The 25,779-nt window shown below is 40.0% G+C and overlaps 1 protein-coding gene across 2 annotated transcripts in view; it reads left to right on the forward strand.

Annotated features, from left to right (window-relative positions):
- The window catches only part of RAB3C (RAB3C, member RAS oncogene family), a 269,954-nt gene that overhangs the window by 202,721 nt on the left and 41,454 nt on the right, over positions 1–25,779 (forward strand). For both annotated transcript variants that reach the window (XM_088023640.1, XM_028119104.2), the window contains one exon: positions 22,427–22,551. In XM_088023640.1, coding sequence (XP_087879766.1) covers positions 22,427–22,551 — 125 coding nt within the window. The remainder of the gene's footprint in view (positions 1–22,426; positions 22,552–25,779) is intronic.

Below are 25,779 nucleotides of genomic sequence, written 5' to 3' on the forward strand. Positions count from 1 at the left end.
GCTTTTGCCCTCATTCTTTACTCTAGAATGCCTTTTGCTGGAGAAATGAGTGACATTATCTTGTCATAGTGAAGTAAATGCATAGTGGGTAGAGGAAACCCATGACTGCCAAATAAGGATACTTGGAATTGCAGATGTTTGCTCTGCAAATAGAATTTTTATGAACCGGATTGCTGACATGCTATGTCCAGAAAGCAGGAGAGTTAATTATGTTTCTAAGACTAACGAAAGCAATAGTCCCCTTTGTGGTTAAGGCTAGACATATTTTTAAATCTAATAGTTGGAATAAAAGCATACCTCAGTGGACAAATAGGGTGTTCACCATGTATCAGTAAACAAATCCTTGAAAAAACTTTTAGTGATAGGTTTAAGACTGAATCAATTACAAATTAAATAGGAGTAAGTCAAAGTAATTCAATCATTCACCTCATAAATTAATTGTTACAAGTCAAAGAAATTAAAAATTTAAAGGAACTTTGGACCACCTAATTTGGCTGCCTGTGAGCATAAGATTTGCTTTATGGGTTTACTTACCAGATCCACCTAAAATGATGAGGAGAGCAGGGAAGAATACTTCAACAATCTGATTGAAACTTTATTTCCTGAGACAAAGATCCAATTTTTCTGTCTTTAATTTCATCTCTGGGCTTTTGGTTCTCTCCTTTGGAGTTAAGCAAGAATACTTATTCTTCAGCTTTCCTCTCTGCACCAGGCTTTCAAATTCTCAAGAAATGTTGTATCAGGTTTTGTCATTTTATAATTTATTTGTTTTGCCCAAGCTACCTGAAGTTATTTCAAATAGCTCAGTAAACACTAGGATTTTAGAATTTTGACTATATTGCTTTTGCCTAACATAGCCCATATTTTTCTACATTTACTTTTTATTTCTCCTCAAAAATAAGAGTATTTTTCCTCTTCCTTTTCATTTATTAAATAGTGCCCACTGCATTGTAACTAAACCTAGTATATAGCCTTCAGTGTTCACACAGCTGACAAAATACATCCATTTAACCAAATTTTATCTTTATAGAGTTCACAAATTAGCATGGGAGCATCTCTAGGTACATTAAGTTTATTATTTACTGTTTATCCATCCCAAATTGTATGTGGCAGTTGAAGCCTCTGCAGTAGCTGAGTAACTAAAACAGCCTAGACTTTTGAGCTACAGAATAGCATCCGGTTTTGTTTCAGTGAATAACTGTTTAAACATTGACACCGTGTGTCAGTGAGGATCCAGTCCAGAAAATAGACCTTGGATAGGCTGTTCCATAGAGACCATCTAATCCCATATAACTAGAGGCAGTGAGACAAGCAGAGGGGGGTCACTCAGGTTTCAGGTGATATTGCTAAAGGCCATGAGCTGGGGGGGGCACCTCCTGACAGCTGGAAAAAGAGGACTGCTGCCCCTCCTAGAGAAGCCACCAGAAGCAGAGGAGAAGGAGAGACCTGAGCTTCTCCCCTCTTCCCTCTCCGGTCTCCTGATGGCATCCCTCAGTGAAGTCAACTGGCAAGGGAGCCTAGGAAACAGGCAGTGCAAGGGACAGCCTCCTGCCATACAAAGAGCACAGCGTGGAAACTGCAAGTAAAATACAGGGTAACAAAGGCGCAAATGACTGACCTACCTAGGAAGTACTGGTCAGGAACCAGAAGTGCTTCTGTTGGTACAGTAATCCTCTGAGTGCTTTGTGTGTGTGTATTTCCTTAGAGATGATAGGTTGTTTTGTTCTGTTTCGATCTAAGATGTGATGATTCCTGGTTAATATGATCCTCTCAAGCACCATGATAGGAGCAGCAGGAAATGGAAGAACAGATGTGCCCTTGAAGAATGGGTGTTAAATATGCAAAGGAGATGGCTCTTCTTTTAAATGATGTGTTGCTCTTATAAATCATCTCTAGCTTGTTTTGCTCACTGATTGGAGTGGTGGACTTCTAGAATTTGCTCCCACCAAAATGATGCCACATGGCCTTGTCTGCCTACAAGGGACCTAGGATGAATATGGTTCATTCTGATCATAGGCATGAGGAGACCAGGACTTACTCTAAGGAGCAGAGCTTCTCCACTGCCTGACGGTGTATATCTGCACACGTGCTCTCGTTTGTGTGCACAGCGGGCGGCTGGACCCCTTAGGCCCTGGGTTTGAGATGGGTTATGAAAGATTGAATAGCAATTCTCTGCAACCAGGGGTAAACAGCAGCTGTGGAGCTTGGCCTTTACATACTTTCTAGTTTCCTGAGGCCAGAGTTCTCTCCAATGAAGAAACCTCTTTGCTCTGGTTCATTTGGAAAAACTGTTGTTTTAAAGGGGTGTGGTGTGCGTGCGTGTGTGTGTGTGTGCGTGCACGTGCACTGAAGCTAAATGATTTTTATGGCAATTAACAGAACAATGCTTCAGAGATGTTGAAAGGGAAAGTTTAAAAAGGGAAATGGGTGGGATGCCTGGGTGGCTCAGATGGTTAAGCGTCTGCCTTCGGCTGGGGTCATGATCCCAGGGTCCTGGGATTGAGCCCCACGTCCGGCTCCGGGCTCAGCAGGGAGCCTGCTTCTCTCTCTGCCTCTCCCCCTGCTCGTGCTCTCTCTCTTTCTCTCTTTATCTCTGTGTCTTGAATGAATAAATAAAATCTTTTTAAAAATAAATAAATAAATAAAAAGGGAAATGGGATGTTGACAGAGAGCAGACGGTTCCTCGTTTCTGCAGGTCTGTCATGCAGAACCCAGGGTCTGAGGAAGGGACAGCAGCCCCCAGTTAAGTCCATTACTTGGCCCTGAGTATAATTTTTCTTTGCCTCCCTGCTTATCATTTTCTTTCCTTTTCACTCCCCTCCCTACCAAGCTACGAAACTCTTCGGAATGGCCACTTTCCTAAAGCGCCAACTCTTTTCTCGCATCCTACAGGAAGGCAGTCTGAGCTAACCTCACAATAGGGAACCACTGATGGCAGCCTCAAGAGCAGATCCTCAGAGCACCCTCACTCCACTGCCCCAGTGCATCACCACCGCATTTCTGGGCATGGGGCCTCCACGTAGCTCCTTGGCCCCTTCTGCCCATCACCTCCAGTTCTTCAGCCTGGAAACCCCAACCCCATTCTAGCATGGATGATCCTCTGCTTCAGTCTGAGCATTTCTCTGATACAGAGCTTAAGTCTTACTTTAAAGATCCATCATTATGTTTCAAGTTACTGCCTGGGCCCAACAACAAGAAGTCATGAGAAGGATTACTGAGAGAACCTTAGTAAAGCTTCTTTTCCATTTTTCCTTTCTGACAAACATCAAAAAAGAGAAAAGCCTCTTGGAAAACCTGGATATGACTGTGTGTTCAGGAAAAAAAGAAAAGAGAAGGAGCTTAGAGAGATGACCCAGGACACAGCCTGCGGTCATAAAATGAAGTGGAAAGAGTTGTACAAACTGAACCTCTAGCCCAGTACCTCAGTCTTAGGAAGGCACAATGCGCTGCACATACCCCACCTCCTGTGCTTCTCAGAGGGCCAGTCTCTGCTTCCCATTCCCCTCCATTTCATCCCCTGTGCTGCTGGGACACTAGTCAGTAGCTTCCAAAGTGATGGGCCCTCACCCTGCCATTCTAACATTCTTTTCAAGCCACTCTCGCTAGTGAGCATAGCAGCCTGAGCACAGGGTCTAAGTCCCATTTATTTCTGTCCCCTCATATATGGTTGCTACTCAAAGTATGGTCTAAAACCAAGCATCAGCCTCAGGTGGGTGCTTGTTAGAAGTACAGAATGTCAGGCCCTATCGCAGACCTCCCAAATCAGAATATCTGGGGGTAGAGTGTAGGAATCTGTGAGAGCAAAGCTTCCAGGTGATTCTGGTGCCTGCTAAAGTGTGAAAAGCATCACCCTGTGGTGTAGACAGCAGTGTCTTGTGCACAGTAGTTGTTTAATAAACACCCGTTGATTTAAATGTATTTGCTAGCTTGGAGAGTGGAGCCAAACCAAAGCTCCCTGAGAGTAGAGACTCTGTCTTCTTTACTGCTATGTTCCCAGCTCCTCACATGATGGCTGACGCTGCATTTATTAGGTTAAAATAGAATTGGGTAGGATCTTGTTTTGGTTTTGGTTTCTCTCCCACTTTAACCTTTTCTAATTAGAGGTTATAAAACAGCAAAGAGAATCACAATGAGGATTGTTTAGAGAATTATTATCTCAGAATTTTGAGATAATACATCAGTGCCATGTCAGCGGGAGGGATGGGGGTAATAGGGGTTGGGGACTGAAGAGTACACTTATCATGATCAAAATAAAATGATTAAAAAACACCATGTGGATAATTGATGACCTCAATTTGCCAGTAATAATACCTTATTTTCCTATAGCACTCTGGTTTTCAGAACTCTTTGATGAGCATTTTTCTCATTGATCTTTATGAAAATCTGGTAGTGTTTGTTTTCCTCTCTTAAAGAAGCAGAGATTCAAGGAAGCTGAGAGAATAGTTCTGGTTCTCTGCAATAAGTACAAAAATGAGAACCCAGGACTTTGAGTTCCTACTCTCGTGGAATGGTATGCATTCTACTGGCATTATACAATGAGTGTTTCTGGTAACTTACCTCAGTAAGTCTCCGTTTCAATTTCTTCATCTGTAAAATAGGGAAAATGATAGTATCTACATTATAGTGTCCTAGAAATGAGAAATTATTATCACATTAATTATGAGCTATAATTTAATCTACGTCATATAAATATAATTAATCTATCTTATTAAATGAGATAATAATAAATGTAAAGCATTTACTACATTGCCTTGCACAAAATAAGGGTTTAAAAAATGAAGCTACTGCTATATTATCATTGATTATTACAGTTTTTGGTTATATATGACATTATTATATTTGTTACGACACTATGCTGATGCCCACCCGATTGACCAGTGCTCCATATGTAGGTCAGCACGGGCCAGGGTCGTCTCTCTCTGGGTGGGTGTTCCTTGCTAACTCTAGGGGACATTCACGGCATTCAGTGTGATCCTCAAGGCTGGGAGTGTTTCTGAGTGTTGCCCTTCCCTGGGCCTCTACTCGTGCTAATTCTTGTGGTCATCAAGCCTAATAGCCCATCAGGAAGCTGGGGTATCTGCTGTAGTCATAGTGGTCACTTCTCTGTCTCAATTTCACGCTGCCTACTCATTCCAAACATGTGCCTACCTTGCCTCACTTGTTAAGTTGTTAGAGTTAAACTCTTTTAAAAATAAGGTGAAATCGCAGTTGTTATCCAAATATAAAGTAAACACATGTCAAAATTTTAGCTCCACAATGAATGATGGAACCAGTAAGATGTTGCCACGGGTTTAAGAGCATATTCGGTGGACATACATCGAGGTAGTCAGGAATGCTGAAGCGAATGTACCAATAGTTGCCAAATAGGTTAATATCCACAGAGCAATAATCAATTATAATCCAGACATGGTTTATTTGCATTTCTTTTTCCTACCAGCAAGAATTCATTTATATTACTACCTGTTTTCTACCATCTACAGGGCTGTAAACAGCCCAGAGACCATGAAAAGCAGGGATGACCCGGAAGGATGTATTAAGCAGGACCTCCAGTAATCTTTTCTGCCCACTTTGAAGTCTTTCACAAGTCTTCTCTGACCGCGATCTCAAAAGAGTAGGCTAGAGCTAGAGGAATGAAGAGAAGATAGAACTGTATCTAGTTTTCTCATTTCCCTGCCTGAAAAGGAAGCTTCACAGTGTTAGTTTTCAAAAGGGCTCCATGGACATTTCTCCCATTTCCTCTCTTCATGCCCACTTACCCTTTTCTTGCAGCTCCTACTTCAGAAGCCCCACAGACTCATGGTCCCACGCCTCCTCTTTAGAAATTCTACTTTTCCCACAGGAGGAGGGAGTATCCCCACTCCACTCCCCCACTCCTGGCTCTATCTCAATGTCTTGCAAACCTCAGTGATAACGCTTTGGCTGAATGTGTATCCAGGTTGTCCTTGAAGGGGAAATAGAAGGTTCTGGTATCTGAGGGAGGACAGAGCAGATGCTAGATTATTAGTTCAGCTTCCCCTTCAGCAAGTCTGACTGCTTAACATTAAGAAGCAAGCCATCTTGTAAAAGACCATGAATTACCCCAGGGAGAACCCAGTCTTGTCTAATCTGAGGAAAGGATACGTCTGTTAACATGACTTTGGCCTTGCCTTCTGTGGAAGAGTATCTGGACATTTGTGAGCAGAGACCCAGTGAAGGGGGCTCTTTGTTGTCCAGAGGGAGAGGCTTGCTCCACTTAGTTGTTTTTCTTTCTTGCATAGAAGAGAGCTGTCCAATGGTTACTACCTCACATAAAGGTTAAAAAATTAGAATTTGAGATTTTGAAAAATAAAACTGAGATCATAAGTAATAAGAGGCGTGATGGGAACCAGCACAAGGTTAAATTTACATGAACGACACAGAATCTGATGTGCTACAAGGTAGTTCCAGGACTGCTCTGATCAAGACAACTGCTTCTTGAGCTTTTCAAATAAATGCTCAGTATTGGCTCTCAGCAACAAACAGACCTACTGCAGAGAGGCAAATGAAAGCGATCCTTCAGAACATCCAGTTCTGTTCATTCCCACATGCAGCCTAATGACACTGTAGATATGAAGATTTGGGGCAGTTTTGCTTTCCCTAGGAGACATAATACTTTTTTTTTATTTTTAAAAGATAAATATTCACCATAGGAATTTCTTATCACGTCTTGTTTTAAGTAAAATGTAGTTACTTCTCTTCCCTGTGGAGAAACTAGAAATGCAGGCCTGGGGAACCTCAGAGTGTAAATCCCCTTGGCCACTAGGTAGTTGGTTATTTCCAGAAAGTCAGTCCCTATCTTAAGTCTCCATTTGGTCGTCTCCAAAATGAAGGAATTGGAGTATGGCTCTCTTAAAGCAACTCTTTCACCATGTTGAGGTGCTAAGTTACTCCCTGAGGTTGGGGCAGAAGGGAAAACGTGAGCCCTCCAGGCTGGGATGAACAGCTGTCTTACAGATGGCCTTTGCAGGCTGTGGAGGGACCACCTCTTGCCTTCCCCTACCATGGCCACTGTCAGGATATTAAAGACCATGTTAAACTCTGTTAGCAACACGTCCAATTTCTAAAAGGGGTGCAGCAGGGCATATGCACTGCATACAATAGTGATTTCTCCTCCTGTGCTTTTTAAAATTTTTGCTTCTACTCTGAATTAACTCCTTAGGCATTTTTGCTACCTTCAACCTGTTATTTGTTCATTTATTGGGTGGGTCACTAATTTAAAGTTGCTTGAGAGTCTTCTAAGTACCAGATATTATCTTGAAGGCAGGAGACATAATGGTGAACAAACCAGTTGGGGTCCCTGCCCTCATAGGACCTATAGTCTGGGGCAGGATATAGACCAGTATGAAGATCATAGTGAAGTGCAGGGTGTATGTGGGCCCATTTAAGGGGCACCTAATCCAGAGCAGTGTGTGTGCTGAGACTGAATGAAAGAAAATGAGACAGCTTGACAGAGGCAATAAATGTGATTTAGACAGGGGTCACCTGTGATGCCTGCAGGTGGGTTTTTCACAAAATTAATAAAGCTTAAGTTTTGTGGTGTACCAGTAAATGAGATATTAAAAAAAAAGGGGGAGGGAGAAAAATCTGAGTTAAAGCATTTGCTAATTTCCATGCTGTAAATAAATCACCATGGTCAATGTCAGGGTACAGTTTAACCACCAACCCACAGAGCTGTTAATATTAACAACAGGGCTTTTTTTTTTTTTTTTTTTGCCTGTGACCATGGCCCTTTATTTATTTTTATTAACATATAATGTATTATTTGTTTCAGGTGTACAGGTCTGTGATTCATCAGTCTTACACAATTCAAAGCGCTCACCATAGTACATACCCTCCCCAATATCTATCACCCAGCCACCCATCCCTCCGACCCCCGCCCCTCAAGCAACACTTAGTTTGTTTCCTGAGATTAAGAGTCTCTTATGGTTTAAAAACAGGGCTTTTGAGCCAGTAGCACCAGCCCCAAACAATGCCTAGTAAGCTTGGTACCTTTTACTTGGACAAGCCCCTTCAAGTGTCTTAGTATGGATGGAAGTCTGGGGCATCAGTACAACAACTCCTTTCAGTTCCTGGGAGAGGTCTGCTCCTGGGGTGGATGTCCTGCTACATTTGATCTTCCTTGATGGGCACAATGTCCTTGCATTGCTTTAAAAGAAGACTTTAGAGGATGGGAGGAGCAAGATGGTGGAGGAGTAGGAGACCTAAATTTCATCTGGTCCCAGGAATTCAGCTAGATAGGGATCAAACCATTCTGAACACCTACGAACTCAACAGGAGATTGAAGAAAAGAATAGCAACAACTCTCTGAACAGAGAAGCAACCACTTTCTGGAAGGTAGGACGTGCAGAGAAGTGAATCTGAGGCGATATTTGGGAGGATAGATGGCGGGGGAGGGGACCTCCGTCGGCCGCTTCTGGCAAGTAATAGAGCCACGGAGCACAGAATCGGAACTTTTAGAAGTCGGCTCCGAAGAGGGACGTCGCTCCAGTGGCTAAGTGGGGGGTGGAACCCTCGCGGGACAGTGTGGTCTTAGGACCCTCGGGGTAAGAGAAAGACCGGGGGTGTCTCAGTGCAGCAGAGCTCCCAGGTATCGGAGCAGGGAAGCCAGCTCTCAGAGGACGGGGTTGCCATAAACTGTGATCCGCGGCACAGTTGGGCCACTGCTCCTCCAGCAGGGACCCAACAAGCGGCAGAGCCGGGGAGACTCCCCTTCCTCCCCTGGGGGTAGCGGCGTGGGAGCGCACCGCAGGGATCTGCTGGGTTTGGATACTCCACACGGGGTCAGGTGCCAGAGATAGAAACGCTCGGGTCACAGGCCGGGTGAGCACGGAGTGCAGCCGGAGACCAGGGAGACGGGAGTGACTGACTGCTTTTCTCTGGGGGCGCACTGAGGAGCGGGGCCCCGAGTTCTCGGTTTCTCCGGGCGGAGATTGGGAGGCCGCCATTTTCACTCTTGTCCTCCAAAGCTGTACGGAAAGCTTGCAGGGAACAAAAGCTCCCGAGAGCAAACCCGAGCAGATTGCTTAGCCCGGACCGACAAGGGCGGGGCAATTCGGCCTCCGGCAAAGACATTTGGGAACCACGGTAACAGGCCCCTCCCCCAGAAGATCAGCAAGAACAAACAGCCAAGACCAAGTTTACTGATCAATGAGAACGGCAGAACTCCAGTGCTAGGGGAATACAGCACATAGAATTCATGACTTTTTTCCCATGATTCTTTGGTCTTTCAAAGTTAATTTTTTTAAAAATTTTTTCTTTTTCCTTTTTTTTTTGGAATTTTTCTTTTTCCCTTTTTCAGCCAACATCTTAATCCCTTTTTAAAATAATCTTTATTTTTCATGTTTAGAGTCATATTCTATCCCTTCATAGTAGTTAACCTTATTTTTGGTATATATATATGTAAGTTCTCTCTTTAAAAATCTTGGGATACAGTTTCTTCTAACTGACCAAAATATACCCTAAATCTCTAGTGTATGGCTTTTTTCTAGTCTCCTGCCTAATCACATTCTCTCCCTTTTTTTTTGTTTAATCTTCTTCTTTCATTTATCAACCAGCTTCTTATCAATTCCTTTTGTAAAATCTTTTATAATTTTCATCTTTACAGTTATATTCCATCTCTTCATCGTACTTACCCTTATTTTGTACATATATAAATTTTTCTGTCTTTAAAATTTAGGGAGGCACTTACTTCTAACAGACCAAAATATGCCCAAAATCTAGTGTATGGCACTGATCTATGCACCAGCCCGATCATATTTGATCATATTCTGTTTTCTTCTTGTTTTTTTGTTGGGTTTTTTTTTAATCTTTTCTTTCTTTCTTTTTTTTTCTTTCCTTTCTCTTCCCCCAGTTTCAGGTCTCTTCTGATTTGTTTAGTGTGTATTTTTCTGGGGTCATTGTTACCCTTTTAGTATTTTGTTCTCTCATTCATCTATTCTCCTCTGGACAAAATGACAAGACGGAGAAAATCACCTCAAAAAAAAGAACGAGAAGCAGTACCGACTGCCAGGGACCTAATCAATATGGACATTAGTAAAATGTCAGAACTAGAGTTCAGAATGACAATTTTAAAGATACTAGCTGGGCTTGAAAAAAGCATGGACGATATTAGAGAAACTCTTTCTGGAGAAATGAAAGAACTAAAATCTAACCAAGTCGAAATCAAAAAGGCTATTAATGAGGGGCAATAAAAAATGGAAGCTCTAACTGCTAGGATAAATAAGGCAGAAGAGAGAATTAGTGATATAGAAGACCAAATGATGGAAAATAAAAAAGCTGAGAAAAAGATAACTACTGGATCACAAGGGCAGAATTTGGGAGAAGTGACACCATAGCACAAAACAGTATTAGAATAATTGGGATCCCAAAAGAAGAAGAAAGGGAGGAGCAGAAGGTATATTGGAGCAAATTATACCAGAGAACTTCCCTAATCTGGGGAAGGAAACAGGCATCAAAATCCAGGAGGCACAGAGAAACCCCCAATCAATAAAAATAGGTCAACACCCCGACATCTAATAGTAAAACTTACAAGTCTCAGAGACAAAGAGAAAATTCTGAAAGCAGCTCGGGACAAGATATCTGTAACCTACAATGGTAGAAACATTAGCTTGGCAACAGACCTCTCCACAGAGACCTGGCAAGCCAGAAAGGACTGGCATGATATATTCAGAGCACTAAATGAGAAAAATATGCAGCGAAGAATACTATATCCAGCTAGGCTACCATTGAAAATAGAAGGAGAGACTAAAAGCTTCCAGAACAAACACAAACTAAAGGAATTTGCAAACACGAAACCAGCCCTTCAAGAAATATTGAAAGGGGTCCTCTAAGCAAAGAGAGAGCCTAAAAGTAACATAGACCCGAAAAGAACACAGACAATACACAGTGACAGTCACCTTACAGGCAATACAATGGTACTAAATTCATACCTTTCAATAGTTATCCTGAATATAAATGGGCTAAATGCCCCAATCAAAAGACACAGGCTATCAGATTGGATAAAAAAACAAGACCCATCGATATGCTGTCTGCAAGAGACTCATTTTAGACCCAAAGACACCCCCAGATTGAAAGTGAGGGGGTGGAAAACCATTTCCCATGCTAATGAACACCAAAAGAAAGCTGGGGTGGCAATCCTTATATCAGACAAATCAGATTTTAAAACAAAGACTATAATAAGAGATGAGGAAGGACACTATATCCTACGTAAAGGGTCTACCCAACAAGGTCTAACAGTTGTAAATATCTATGCCCCTAACATGGGAGCAGCCAATTATATAAGCCAATTAATAAAAGCAAAGAAACACATCAACAACATTACAATAATAGTAGGGGAGTTTAACACCCCCCTCACTGAAATGGACAGATCACCTAAGCAAAAGAGCAACAGGGAAATAAAGACTTTAAATGACACACTGGACCAAAGGGACTTCACAGATATATTCAGAACATTCCATCCCAAAGCAACAGAATACACATTCTTCTCTAGTGCCCATGGAACCTTCTCCAGAATAGATCACATCCTAGGTCACAAATCAGGTCTCAACTGGTTCCAAAAGATTGGGATCATTCCCTGCATATTTTCAGACCACAATGCTTTGAAACTAGAACTCAATCACAAGAGATAAGTCGGAAAGAACTCAAATACATGGAGGCTAAAGAACATCCTACTAAAGAATGAATGGGTCAACCAGGAAATTAAAGAAGAATTTTAAAAAGTCATGGAAACCAATGAAAATGAAAACACAACTGTTCAAAATCTCTGGGATGCAGCAAAGGCAGTCCTAAGAGGAAAGTATATAGCAATACAAGCCTTTCTCAAGAAACAAGGTCTCAAATACACAACCTAACCCTACACCTAAAGGAGCTGGAGAAAGAACAGCAGATAAAGCCTAAACCCAGCAGGAGAAGCGAAATAATAAAGATCAGAGCAGAAATCAATGAAATAGAAACCAAAAGAACAGTAGAACAGATCAACAAAACTAGGAGCTGGTTCTTTGAAAGAATTAACAAGATTGATAAACCCCTGGCCAGACTTATCAAAAAGAAAAGAGAAATGACCCAAATAAATAAAATCATGAATGAAAGAGGAGAGATCACAACCAACACCAAGGAAATACAAACAATAAGAACAAATTATGAGCAACTATATGCCAGCAAATTAGATAATCTGGAAGAAATGGATGCATCTCTAGAGATGTATCAACTACCAAAACTGAACCAGGAAGAAATAGAAAACCTGAACAGACCCATAACCACTACACTAAGGAAATTGAAGCAGTCATCAAAAATCTCCCAACAAACAAAAGCCCAGGGCCAGATGGCTTCCCAGGGGAATTCTACCAAACATTTAAAGAAGAATGAATACCTATTCTTCTGAAACTGTTCCAAAAAATAAAATGGAAGGAAAACTTCCAAACTCGTTTTATGAGGCCACCATTACCTTGACCCCAAAACCAGACAAAGACCCCATCAAAAAGGAGAATTACAGACCAATATCCTTGATGAACACGGATGCAAAAATTCTCACCAAAATACTTGCCAATAGGATCCCAGAGTACATTCAAAGGTTTATTCACCACGACCAAGTGGGATTTATCCCTGGGCTGCAAGGTTGGTTCAACATCTGCAAATCAATCAATGTGATACAATATATTAATAAAAGAAAGAACAAGAACCATATGATCCTCTCAATAGATGCAGAAAAAGCATTTCACAAAGTACAGCATCCTTTGTTGGTCAAAACTGTTCAGAGTATAGTGATAGAGGGTACATACCTCAATATCATAAAAGCCGTCTATGAAAAACCCACAGCGCATATCATTCTCAATGGAGAAAAATTGAGAGCTTTCCCCCTAAGGTCAGGAATGCGGCAGGGATGTCCACTATCACCACTGCTATTCAACATAGCACTAGAAGTCCTAGCCACAGCAATCAGACAACAAAAAGAAATCAAAGGCATCCATATCGGCAAAGAGGAAGTCAAACTCTCACTCTGCAGATGATATGATACTTTATGTGGAAAACCCAAAAGACTCCACCCCAAAACTGCTAGAACTCATACAGGAATTCCATAAAGTGGCAGGATATAAAATCAATGCACAGAAATCAGTGGCATTCCTATACACCAACAACAAGACAAAAGAAAGGAACATTAAGGAATCAATCCCATTTACAATTGCACCCAAAACCATAAGATACCTAGGAATAAATCTAACCAAAGAGGCAAGGGATCTGTACTCAGAAAACTATAAAATACTCATGAAAGTAATTGAGGAAGACACAAAGAAATGGAAAAACATTCCATGCTCATGGATTGGAAGAACAAACATCGTGAAGATGTCAATGCTACCCAGAGCAATCTACACATTCAATCCAATCCCCATCAAAATACCATCCACTTCTTTCAGAGAAATGGAACAAATAATCCTAAATTTGTATGGAACCAGAAAAGACCCCGAATAGCCAGAGGAATGTTGAAAAAGAAAAGCAAAGCTGGCAGCATCACAATTCCGGACTTCCAGCTCTATTACAAAGCTGTCATCACCAAGACAGTATGGTACTGGCACAAAAACAGACACATCGATCAATGGAACAGAATAGAGAGCCCAGAAATGGACCCTCAACTCTATGGTCAACTAATCTTTGACAAAGCATGAAAGAATGTCCAATGGAAAAAAGACAGTCTCTTCAACAAATGGTGTTGGGAACATTGGACAGCCACATGCAGAAGAATGAAACTGGACTATTTCCTTACACCACACACAAAAATAGACTCAACATGGATGAAAGGCCTAAATGTGAGACAGGAGTCTCCTTTAGGATTTTGAACTATCAAAATCCTAAAGGAGAACACAGGCAGCAACCTCTTTGACCTCAGCCATAGCAAGTTCTTCCTAGTAGCATCGCCAAAGGCAAGGGAAGCAAAGGCAAAAATGAACTATTGGGACTTCGTTAAGATAAAGAGTAAAAGAAACAGTCAACAAAACCAAAAGACAACTGACAGAATGGGAGAAAATATTTGCAAATGACATATCAGATAAAGGGCTAGTATCCAAAATCTATAAAGAGCTTATCAAAGTCAACACCCAAAGAACAAATGATCCAATCAAGAAATGGACAGAAGACATGAACAGATATTTTCCCAAAGAAGACATCCAAATGGCCAACAGACACATGAAAAAGTGCTCAACATCGCTCAGCGTCAGGGAAATCCAATCAAAACCTCAATGAAATACCACCTCACACCAGTCAGAATGGCTAAAATTAACGAGTCAGGAAACGACAGATGTTGGCGGGGATGCGGAGAAAGGGGAACACTCCTACACTGTTGGTGGGAATGCAAGCTGGTGCCCCTCTGGAAAACAGTATGGAGGTTCCTCAAACAGTTGAAAATAGAGCTACCATACGATCCAGGAATTGCACTACTGGTTCTTTACCACAAAGATACAAATGTAGGGATCCGAAGGGTTACATGCACCCCGATGTTTATAGCAGCAATGTCCACAATAGCCAAACTGTGGAAAGAGCCAAGATGTCCATCGACAGATGAATGGATAAAGATGAAGTGGTATATATATACAATGGAATATTATGCAGCCATCAAAAGGAACAAAATCTTGCCATTTACAATGACATGGATGGAACTGGAGGGTGTTATGCTGAGCGAAATAAGTCAATCAGAGAAAGACATATATCATATGACCTCACTGATATGAGGAATTCTTAATCTCAGAAAACAAATTGAGTGTTGCTGGAGTGGTGGTGGGGTGAGGGATAGGGTGGCTGGGTGATAGACATTGGGGAGGGTATGTGTTATGGTGAGTGCTGTGAATTGTGTAAGACTGTTGAATCACAGATCTGTACCTCTGAAAGAAATAATACATTATAGGTTAAAAAAAAAAAGATAGCAGGAAGGGAAAAATGAAGGGGGTGGAAATCGGATGGGGACACGAACCATGAGAGACTAATGACTCTGAAAAACAAACTGAGGGTTCTAGAGGGGAGGGGGTTGGGGGGATGTGTTAGCTTGGTGATGGGTATTAAAAAGGGCACGTTCTGCATGGAGCACTGGGTGTTATAAGCAAACAATCATGGAACACTACATCAAAAACTAATGATGTAATGTATGGTGATTAACATAACATAATAAAATAAAATTTTTTAAAAAAGAAGACTTTAAAGCAAGGAGCTGTAGATTTTGGCAGTGGGAAGTCAGTTAGCAAGCGCAGAAGTAACACACTATGGGCACAGCACCAACATCATCTGCTACATATTGCCTTGTACTTAATTCTATATTTGTATTTTGCATGTCTTAAATTGGGCCCTCAAATTTTTATTAGTTTTAGGCCTTAAAAAACCTAGACCCACATAGTAATAGCTCCTGTTTGTTGAAAAAGGCAGTCTATATGGGGAAATTCAAAGAAATTAATAAGGCTATGCAACAACGGGTAGAAAGGAAGATAGAAAGACACCAAAATAAAATGTTAAGTCACGCAACAGTAAGTGTGTTATGTTAAATATAGCTTATCTAGTTTTGGCTGGGATTTGGTGGTCTCTGTAGAACTCAGCTGGGCTCCTGGCTTGTCATTTCCAGGACAGGCTGACAGAACAGCCCCATTCTGGGATGGCTCTTTCCATGATGAAGAGCAAGAATACAAGAGGACTGGGGTGCCTGGGTGGCTCATTGGTTAAGCCACTGCCTTCGGCTCAGGTCATGATCCTGAAGTCCTGGATCGAGTCCTGCATTGAGCTCCCTGCTCAGCGGGGAGTCTGCTTCTTCCTCCAACCCTCTCTTGCTCTCTCTCTCTCTGATTCTCTCTCTTGCAAATAAATAAATAAAATCTTAAAAAAATAAAAAAGGAATACAAGAGGACTGACAGAACTTCACAATTCCTCTGTTGGCTATTGCTCACCAGTGACTCATGTCACATCTCACATTCCATTGGCTAAGGCAACTCACTTGACCCAGTCCAAAGCTAGTAAGGTAGGAAAATACAATCAATCTACAGGGGGAAATGGTGGTGACTTAGTGAGGTAATACTACAATCCACTATAGGATTTTCACCAAAATGTTAGTAGTGATCATCTGGAGATAGTGATATTTCTGGTAATTTTTATTGTTACAGCTTTTGGTATCATTAGAATCTTTAGTGGGAAGGTAGTAATTTTACCAAACAAGGTAAACCTCTACCTTTAAATAACAAAATAGATCACATATTTAGGTCTTTCATCCACTTTGAGTCTATTTTTGTGTGTGGTGTAAGGAAATAGTCCAGTTTCATTCTTCTGCATGTGGCTGTCCAATTTTCCCAACACCCTTTGTTGAAGAGACTTTTTTCCATTGGACATTGTTTACTGTTTTGTCAAAGATTAGTTGACCATAGAGTTGAGGGTCCATTTCTGGGTTCTCTATTCTGTTCCATTGATCGATGTGTCTGTTTTTGTGCCAGTACCCTACTGTCTTGGTGATAACAGCTTTGTAATAGAGCTGGAAGTCCGGAATTGTGATGCCGCCAGCTTTGCTTTTCTTTTTCAACATTCCTCTGGCTATTCAGTGTCTTTTCTGGTTCCATACAAATTTTCAGATTATTTGTTCCATTTCTTTGAAAAAAGTGGATGGTATTTTGATGGGGATTGGATTGAATGTGTAGATTGCTCTAGGTAGCATTGACATCTTCACAATATTTGTTCTTCCAATCCATGAGCATGGAACGTTTTTCCATTTTTTGTGTCTTCCTTATATTTCTTTCATGAGTATTTTATAGTTTTCTGAGTACAGATTCTTTGCCTCTTTGGTTAGTTTTATTCCTAGGTATCTTACAGTTTTGGGTGCAATTGTAAATGGGATCGATTCCTTAATTTCTCTTTCTTCTGTCTTGTTGTTGGTGTATAGGAATGCCACTGATTTCTGTGCCTTGATTTTATATCCCACTTTCCTGAATTCCTGTAGGAGTTCTAGCAGTTTTGGGGTGGAGTCTTTTGGGTTTTCCCATGGGTATTAAATAGGGCACATATTGAATGGAGCACTGAGTGTTATATGCAGACAATGAATTATGGAACACTACATCAAAAACTAATGATGTAATGTATGGTGATTAACATAACATAATAAAATTAAAAAAATAGATCACATAGTGGGGAGCATTTATATGAGGATACTTTTTCAAAGTCTCTTTTTTTAAATTCCTTCATTAAGTGAGTTATGTAACGTTGAAAAAGCCTAGTCCCTCAACTTCCTAAAACCACCTATTAGCCTTTATAGCATATATAAACCATTATATTTTATTATGTAACATTTCTCTTATCATTACTCTCTCGTTTTAAAGTTTATTTCATATGTATCTTTGTAAACCATTTGCAAATACTTTGGGTGTTAGATGGGAAATAAGGAAACAGATTATTTGTTTGTGTATTCATTTATTTGAAATAGATTATTTAAAACCTAAAAAGGAAAGGGCTAGGGAGAGAGTTATCCCAGTAATGTTGAGCCTCAGTTCTACATACAAAGTACCTGGAGAGATTTTTTTTATTCCTATGATGAAGTCCCTAGAGGTTATGATTTAATTGTTCTCCTTTGGAATAATTTTTAAAACTCTCCATGGGTTGAGAAGAATTGAGTAAATAAATGATTAAATTAGTGAGAAAGTAACAGAAAGGCATCCCTATATGATGAGCAGTAGTAGGCTTGGAAGTTGGCTGAGAAGGTGTAGAGCTATGTGACTCCTAAACTTTGATGAGAATAAGGGAATGGATGCCCATGGAGCCATAGGAACTTCCAGAATTAAGAATGGGACTGCTGTTAAGATTTGTTCAAGCTTCACTGGGTGAGGAAGAGCAAGTCTTATCCTCTCTGATACCCCATTCTTCCCACATATAGCCCAAATCAGACCCTGGGAGACAATTGCATTTTTGGGTCACTGATACATATTTTATACTGTTTTCCAGAACACTGTGACTAACTAAAGTCTAATCTCTGTGAGAGCAGGTTGAACTCATAGGAAATTACTTATATACCCAAAACAGGGAAGAAGGAGTAATGATGTAGGAATTTGATTGTTTTGTTTATAGCTCTCCAATCAAATGATTCTGTGCAGAGTTCAGTCATATACACATAAAACATGAAAGACTCTTCATCTTCTTCTGCCTCATAATATAAAACAAAAACAGAAAACAAAAACCTTCTCTCTATATAGGTAAAAATATAAATATATGTGGGTTGTGGTTTTTTTGTTTTTGTTTTTGTTTTAGGTAATAACAGATTTTTAAATAAATATGATTTGATACTGGTAAGGTCTGAGTTAATTACCATTTATAGAGTAACCATGGTGACCAACATATTGCTTCTGATTCCATTAATCTTGTTGGGATTAACTGTAAATCCCAAAGGATCTCTAGCAGTGATTCAGAAATAATCTTTTCACATGTATATTATTTCATGACAGCCACTTTCTTTAAATGTGTCTCTAACCAGCAAAGAAATAAGACAGTCCCTAATAAGGTGATTAAAAACCTGTTCCCCAAATGAAAAAAAATTACAAAATATAGCAAATGACCAAGAAAGTAAATATGTAGAAATTCCACATTAAGGAGGATTTACTTCACAAACATGTGTCCTATCCCTAACAGACATACCAGAGTAGGCCATTCTACTCCAGTTAGAAATTTGCCCATGTAGGACCTCAACCTCAAGATAGGAACTGGAAACAAAATTTGATATTCTTTAGTGAAAAAACTTCCAATTATTATTTAGAATATAAGAATTAGAAAGGATGAGTTGAGCTGGATTTGGGAAGAGGAACAGCTGATTGCCTAAAATGGGACTAATAATGTATTTGTAAAGAGTTGTTTACAACTTTGAACGTAGAGTGTGACCCTACCCACCTAAAACCACCTGAGTCCTGCAAAAGCCCAGAGAGTCTGTACAAAATCTGCTAGCCTCATTTTACAGATGAAGATACAGAGGCTAAGAATGCAGAATGACCTCCCCATACTTACTTAGTATTAGAGCTTTTGTTTTAACTGGCTGAATAAATTGCTAAGATTCTGAGCTGGAGGATAAGAGAATTGGATTAACAACCCAACTTTTTTCTGACCTCAATTCATATTATGTCTAGATGATATAAGTGCAAATCTGGGTCATTTGAGTAGCAGGAAGGGTTATAAATTTAACGTGAATGCTCCTGTTGGAATAATAACCATCATTTCATATTTTCTTGCAAAGCAACAATCTACAGGATTTAAAAAGGAAAGATACCCACAAGCAGTTGGCTGTATCAACTTTTATTACTGAGATAGTCATAGAATGATGTTTATGTACTGTTTTCTGTTAGGAAAAATTGCTAAACCCCTCAGAATTCATGAACAAAATTTCAAAACAATAAAAAGCTGACCTGACTGATCAGTGTGGCTAGTAGGACTAATGTGAAAGCATTGTGTAATAATTTCATTGCTGTTTATTTTTGTTCTTGGCCATTCATAAAATAATTTTCCTCTCATTCATAGCATCTTGGACTCTGTGATATGTAGTAATTCATAAGTCAACCAGCATGATTCTGATCCCCTCTAGCTGGTGATTGGACTTTGCCTAAAGCTACTCTGTTGGTGGTAGACATCATCGACAAGTCTGCAGTAGTCAAACCAAAGCAAAACACTGGGCATTTGCACCCCTGATTCCAAAAATGAGGTTAACCAAATTTGATGGCAAATTAGTCTTCTGTTCACCTCAGCACAAATGCCCCAGACCATAATTTTAATCAATTGAAAAAAGAAAATGGTCTCCATTAGCTATTTAAGCTTTCAAGGTAAGAGTTTTTAGTAATTCCCTAGTAATAATAAAAAAATAACATTTCCTTGGCAATTTAGGACATTGAGGAGGTCACATTAAAATATTTCTTAAAAACAAATGGAAGGGGAATGGTTTTGATACAATCATGGCTATATATTTATATATTTTTACACATTGTTAGGAAATGGGGAATGTTGTATATGCATAAATGTGTAACTCGTCACAGTAGCCTAAGACCCCATGGGTTATTAAATCAGCAGAAATGAAGGGTACCTGGGTGGCTCAGTTGGTTGAGCATCTGACTCTTGGTTTCTTCTCAGGTCATGGTTTGGGATCATGGGATCGAGCCCTACCTCAGGCTCCAAGCTGACTGGGGAGTCTGCTTGAAATTCTGTCTCTCTCTGCCCCTCCCCCCCAAAAATAAATAAATCTTTAAAAAATTAGATCAGAAATGAGTTACTTGCACATGCTGAGTGGTAGAAGCAAGCATTCCATCAACTTGGCTTAAGAGTACAAATAAGCTAGCCAAGTTGTTCCTTCTTCACCTTCACAAAGGTATACCATGGTTAAGTTTATACAAACAGGGTTGCAGAGGATGTTTGCCTAGCTCCAAAGAGTGCTAAATTGCTTCAAGCAAGCATTTGTCCTCTGTAAACTTAGAAAGCCATGTCCTTTATGTCATAGCCTCAACCCCTTCCTTACATAACAACACTCTCCTGTGACTACCCTCTCAGTAACCTCTTTCCGGTGATTTGATTTCTAGCTGTGTGCCAGGGTAGCTTTGTCTGTTAACATAAGGGCTCTCTGCCTAGAGCCTTTCCAGACATAGGCCAGACCTTGGTTAATAAGACCTATAGGAGCAGAGGGATAATTTTAAAAATTTCCTGAAGAAATCCAATTAGATTTGAGTTCCTTTGAAAGAACCTTTGGAATTTCTTTAAAACTATGCTAGCTCTTGAGATTTAAGGTGTATTCATGTGTAACATGCATTTTACACCTTAATTTCACTATGCATGTATCATTTTTCATAGACCACACACATAAGATGAGGTGAGAGAAAATTAGAGTTTTCAGTGTTTGTTTTTATTTTCCCAATTTATGATACATGATGACTCTCCTGTTGCTAGAGGAATATATTATTAACTTAGGTATCAGAATTAGAAAGATCGTGTCTCCAGATTTTTCTGATAAAATATACCATGCCTTGGAGATGTTCACATGGGACATAGAGTATATTTCTCCAGCTATTTTAGTCTCATTTGAAAACTTGAACTTGTTTCAGGGGAATGCTCTGAAATAAAACACTATCTGCCTCATAGCTCTATCCTTTCTTCTCAGAAGGAAGAGACAGTGTTCACATCTGACTGAAAGATCTCCTGTTATAGTTTAAAGCTATTTGCTTTTATTCTCTCTTGAAGCTGAGAGCAGAGTGTCACTATTTTCTATCTAATAATCTTGAAAAACTTGACAATTGCTAGTAGAAACATTTCTAAGCTTCTCTTTTTGACATTTTACAAATCCCTTTCTTTAACTTTGATCTGGTTTTTCAACATTTTATATCCTGCTCTTGACCACCCATGGAGTGATATATCTTTCCCTACTATCCTAGATTGCTGTTCTCAAATAAAAACATGACCAATATAGAGGGCAGATTAAAGAACATGGCTTCCTTTCAGCTTTTTCTCTAAAATGACAACAAATGCACAAGAATTTCACTTCTCAAACTTGTAATAAGTAGTAAGAGCATAGGTTTGAGAGCTGTACTCCCTGGGTTTAATTTCCTAATCTGCCACTCTACTAGTGGGCTGTTCTTGGAATGATTACTTAACTTCTTTATGCTTCATTTTTCTCAATGGTAAAATGGGGATGATAAACAATACTCCTCTGATTCTGAGCATTAAATTAATGTAACCTATATAAATTATTTAGGACTATACCTATAAATATGAACCATAAAAATTCTATCTCAGTTTCAAAATCAGAAGTTGACTGTGTGAGTCATGATCCATACTAGAAGGTTATCTGGAATTCTAGACGCCCTGCTGACAGTAACTTAAGCCCACAGCCCATTATATTGTAATTTTGATATGAACCTGGCATTTTTCTCTTGATATAAAGCATGAGTATATTAGTTCTTATGATTCATTCTTAAATATTATCATTATCCCCATATCTCCTAGGCCCTAATTGTCCTAGCTCTTTAAGTTGTTATTGTAACAAGGGAAAATGATGCTTTTTTTGTGGTGGGCTGTAAAGTGAACAATTGGGTTTCCTAAAACTGAGGAGTTTCTATGAACATGGGATTTTTACTTCAAAAACTGGGAATGTCATGAGCAAATCAGGATGGTTGGCCATTCCAGCTATAAAGGTACTATATAAGGTATAAAATGGAGAAAGGAAAAAAACAGTAGTCATATTAATATCACCAAATAAAAAAGAATTCTTAGTACAAATAAATAGTCTCTGAGTATCTGAAGGGTGAGATTGCACTGGACTAATTCTAAACTTCAGGCATTTGGGCTTCACTTTTTGCTATTATCATCATCTGTGGATCATACTCCTTCTCCTTCATTTTATGTTGTGTTCTCCTCTGATCATTTTTTGCCTATTGTCTTCTTCTAGGTCAACTCAAATCAAAACATACTCTTGGGATAATGCCCAGGTTATCCTGGTTGGGAACAAATGTGACATGGAAGACGAGCGGGTCATCTCAACAGAGAGAGGCCAACATTTAGGAGAACAGCTTGGTAAGTGATAAGTGAACAAAAAACAGAGCTTGGTCATTATTTGTAACACTGCACAGAGTCACAGCTAATTGCTAGGATGGGCTTAATGAAAAGACTTTCAACCTTGCAGAAGCCAGCATATCCTCGGTAAGTAGTAAATGGATTTCCTCTCACTTTTGTGGCTCTATCAGAATCCAAGCATAATTACAAAAACAAAATAACCAGAATGTTAATCTAGTACAAGGTATTCAAATTCTCATGTCCTGAGAAACACAGGCTAAGCCTTGCCTGCTATTTTTTAGTTGCTTTTTTTTTCTCCATATACAACATTTTGTTTGCATTGAGTGAGCATTTTATTATCATGTGTGATTGTTGTTGTCAGGTTTCTACTGGAAAAGTTTAATAGCACAGAATAGGTCACATTATAGATCCTGGTTCTGGGCACCTATGATATGCCCAGTACTGTGCCAGATATCACGGGGCATACAAAAATGTATGATTCACTGTCCCTGGGCTCAAGTTGCTTTCAGTCAAGTGAGAAATCTAGAGATCCACAGAAAAAAGCGGAAACAAGCAGACAACAAAAACAGGATAATTAGCTCAGAGGTAGATGTTTAAGAGGAAAGCAACAGAGGGAAGGGGGCAGACTGGAAGAGAGGTACCAGGAGGTGTGAGAGCAGAGTGGGACAGGAAGCAGGTAAAGCTCAAAGAAGACAGGATACCTGGAGAGAAAATGTGTGGAATTGAGCAGAACAGCTGGAAAGAGGTGAGTGATGAGAGGACATAGAGATCATAGGGGTTAAATGCCAAGATAAGGCCTGAACGGACCCTAAAGGAGAATAGAATTTGAAAACCACAAAGAGGAGAAGCTTTATGATTAAAGGGCACAAAGGAGCAAGGACATTGAGAGGAGAGTGAGTAGAAAAGTTGGAACCTAGTGTAATATTACTGAAGTAGAGAGCAGATGAGAGCAGATTTGGGGAACAACTGAAGCCCTAGAGCAAAAGAGGTGGCATTCTTTTCTTTTTATTCTGGCTCCTCTTCTGCCCCTCCCCCTCCGCCTCTCCTTCCTCCTTACACAACAGAGAACATCGAGGTATTCTTAGCAGGGCAGAGTCTGGCTCTCCAGCCTTTTTGGCTAGTTCTACAGTAAGAAATATGTTCAATCTAGCAACACAGTGCACACATATGTACAGAGAGAGAAAGAAATAGAAGTTTCACAAAGTATATTTACCCTTACTAGATGAGATTCATTCTGATATTTTTCTATTCAATTCTCTTTCTCCCTCTGTCTTTTAATAGCGGTCTCACCCACTATTGATCTTAGGGCCTAGTGATGGGCCTCAGCCTACACTTTGAAAAGCATTGCTATGAAGGGCTGCTTTGAGATCAATCTGCTGGTACTGGGCAGCGCATACTGGAGAAGCAGAGACCCTCTCAATGGGTCCCAGTTGGGTCACTCTATCAGGTGGTAATCTCCTAAAAGAACTATGCACAGTCCATTCCGAGAGCTTGAACATTTCTTCGTGAGATCAATGTGCTCATTAATGACTAAGGGCTGTCACCCCATGACCACAAGAATGCTTCCACCAAACGTTTGTGGAGCTGCCCATGAGAAAGTCACATAGCTGATGTCTGGTCTTTGTGGTTGCTCTTGAACCTTTAGCATTTAGTTCATAGGGGCTATCCCATTCTATCACTTTAACAACGTTTTTATTGAAAATTCCAAAAAACTTGGCAATTCTCCTTAATCCTCTTAGCAGGTCAAGACTTTAGGATCGGAGAATAGTCGATCTCCAAAGAGAAAAGAAACGTAGGAGAGGGTTGGCACAGTGGGTTCCTGAAACCATCTCTTCATTCCCTGTATTTTCTTCACAAGTCAGACATATGCCACATTGGGAGTAGTGGGGGAACTGCTCCACAGATCGAGATCGTCTCTCTCTGTATAAATGTGAAAATTGTTCGGTTCAAACAAAAATGGACTGAAGGCAAACACTGTTTAATGTCATCAGCAGAAAAGAGGTAACTGCATGAATTCTTCACTACTTTAATAAATTACTTGGGTGTTCAGAAGAGCAGGTTATGGGAGAAACATTAGAATGATGGGAATGCATCCAGAAGGTGACCTTTCTTAGAACTAAGCCTCTGACTGGCACCAACATGAACCCTGTTCGTGCAATGCATAGCTGTAGTAAAGTTCCTGAAATTGTGAGGCAGAAATGTTTTATGCTCCAGTGCAAGTTCTTCCAGTGGTTTCTAATTGATTTTTTTTTTTTTTTTTGCTCTCTATGTAATATAACCCAGCAGTTGTCATAGCAACCAACACTTGTACATTCTTGGAGAGTCATTTACTTCCTTTAATGTGGTTTGTTCTTCTTGTGACTGAACACACTTCTACAAATGATCATGACAGATCATTTGTATGGAAATAACCTACTCTCACAACCTCAGTGTAAAGATTTTAAAGATCTTTGCTTTTTTTTTTTTAATTACTAATAAAACTCCATTGTCCAGAATTCCCTTACATAGACACAGAGGTTGAGCACTGTTTATAAACATCATGTCCACATTTCAGTAAATGGTGGAAAATAACTGTTCTATCAGTCTGGTTACAATTAATTCTCCATTGTGGATAGTTACATCCTAGTGAGGGTACTTGAAGGAACTGACTTGTAGCTGAGCTCTTTAAAATCCTTGTATGGCAGTCACCGTTGTTGGTCCACTTTAGTTCACCAAGCACTTACTGAGTGTTTACGATGTGTCAGCTGCTGATAATACCATCCCCTACCTTCCAGGAACAAATAGAGTCCCTGAGATAGACTCTCCAGACAATGAGCATTTCCCTTTCCTCATTCTCTGTTCTATTTGGCCCTTTGGTTATGCCCTTCTTATAGAACTTGGCCTTTTGGCTTCCACCTTATGATGCCCTCTGTTTTCCTCCTCCCTCTGCAGCCATACCTTCTGTTTGCTTGGAAAATCCCTCCTTTTTCTGCTTCTTGCTCTTTGGCATTCTTTACTGGGCCCACCACTCTTCATTTTTCTCCCATCCACTTCCATGCTCAGAACTGCTGCCACCGACCATGACAACCCAATCATTTTCTTAATTTTAATTCCAGTATAATTAACCTACAGTGTTATATTAGTTTTAGGTATACAATGTAGTAATTCAACACTTAAATACATCACCCAGGCTCACCATGGCAAGTGCATTCCTTAGTCCCATCACCTGTATCGTCCTTCCTCCACCCC

The sequence above is a fragment of the Eumetopias jubatus genome, unplaced genomic scaffold (assembly GCF_037043125.1).
Source record: "Eumetopias jubatus isolate StellerSeaLion01/CBP00866 unplaced genomic scaffold, mEumJub1_p1.0 scaffold_5, whole genome shotgun sequence".
NCBI lineage: Eukaryota > Metazoa > Chordata > Mammalia > Carnivora > Otariidae > Eumetopias > Eumetopias jubatus.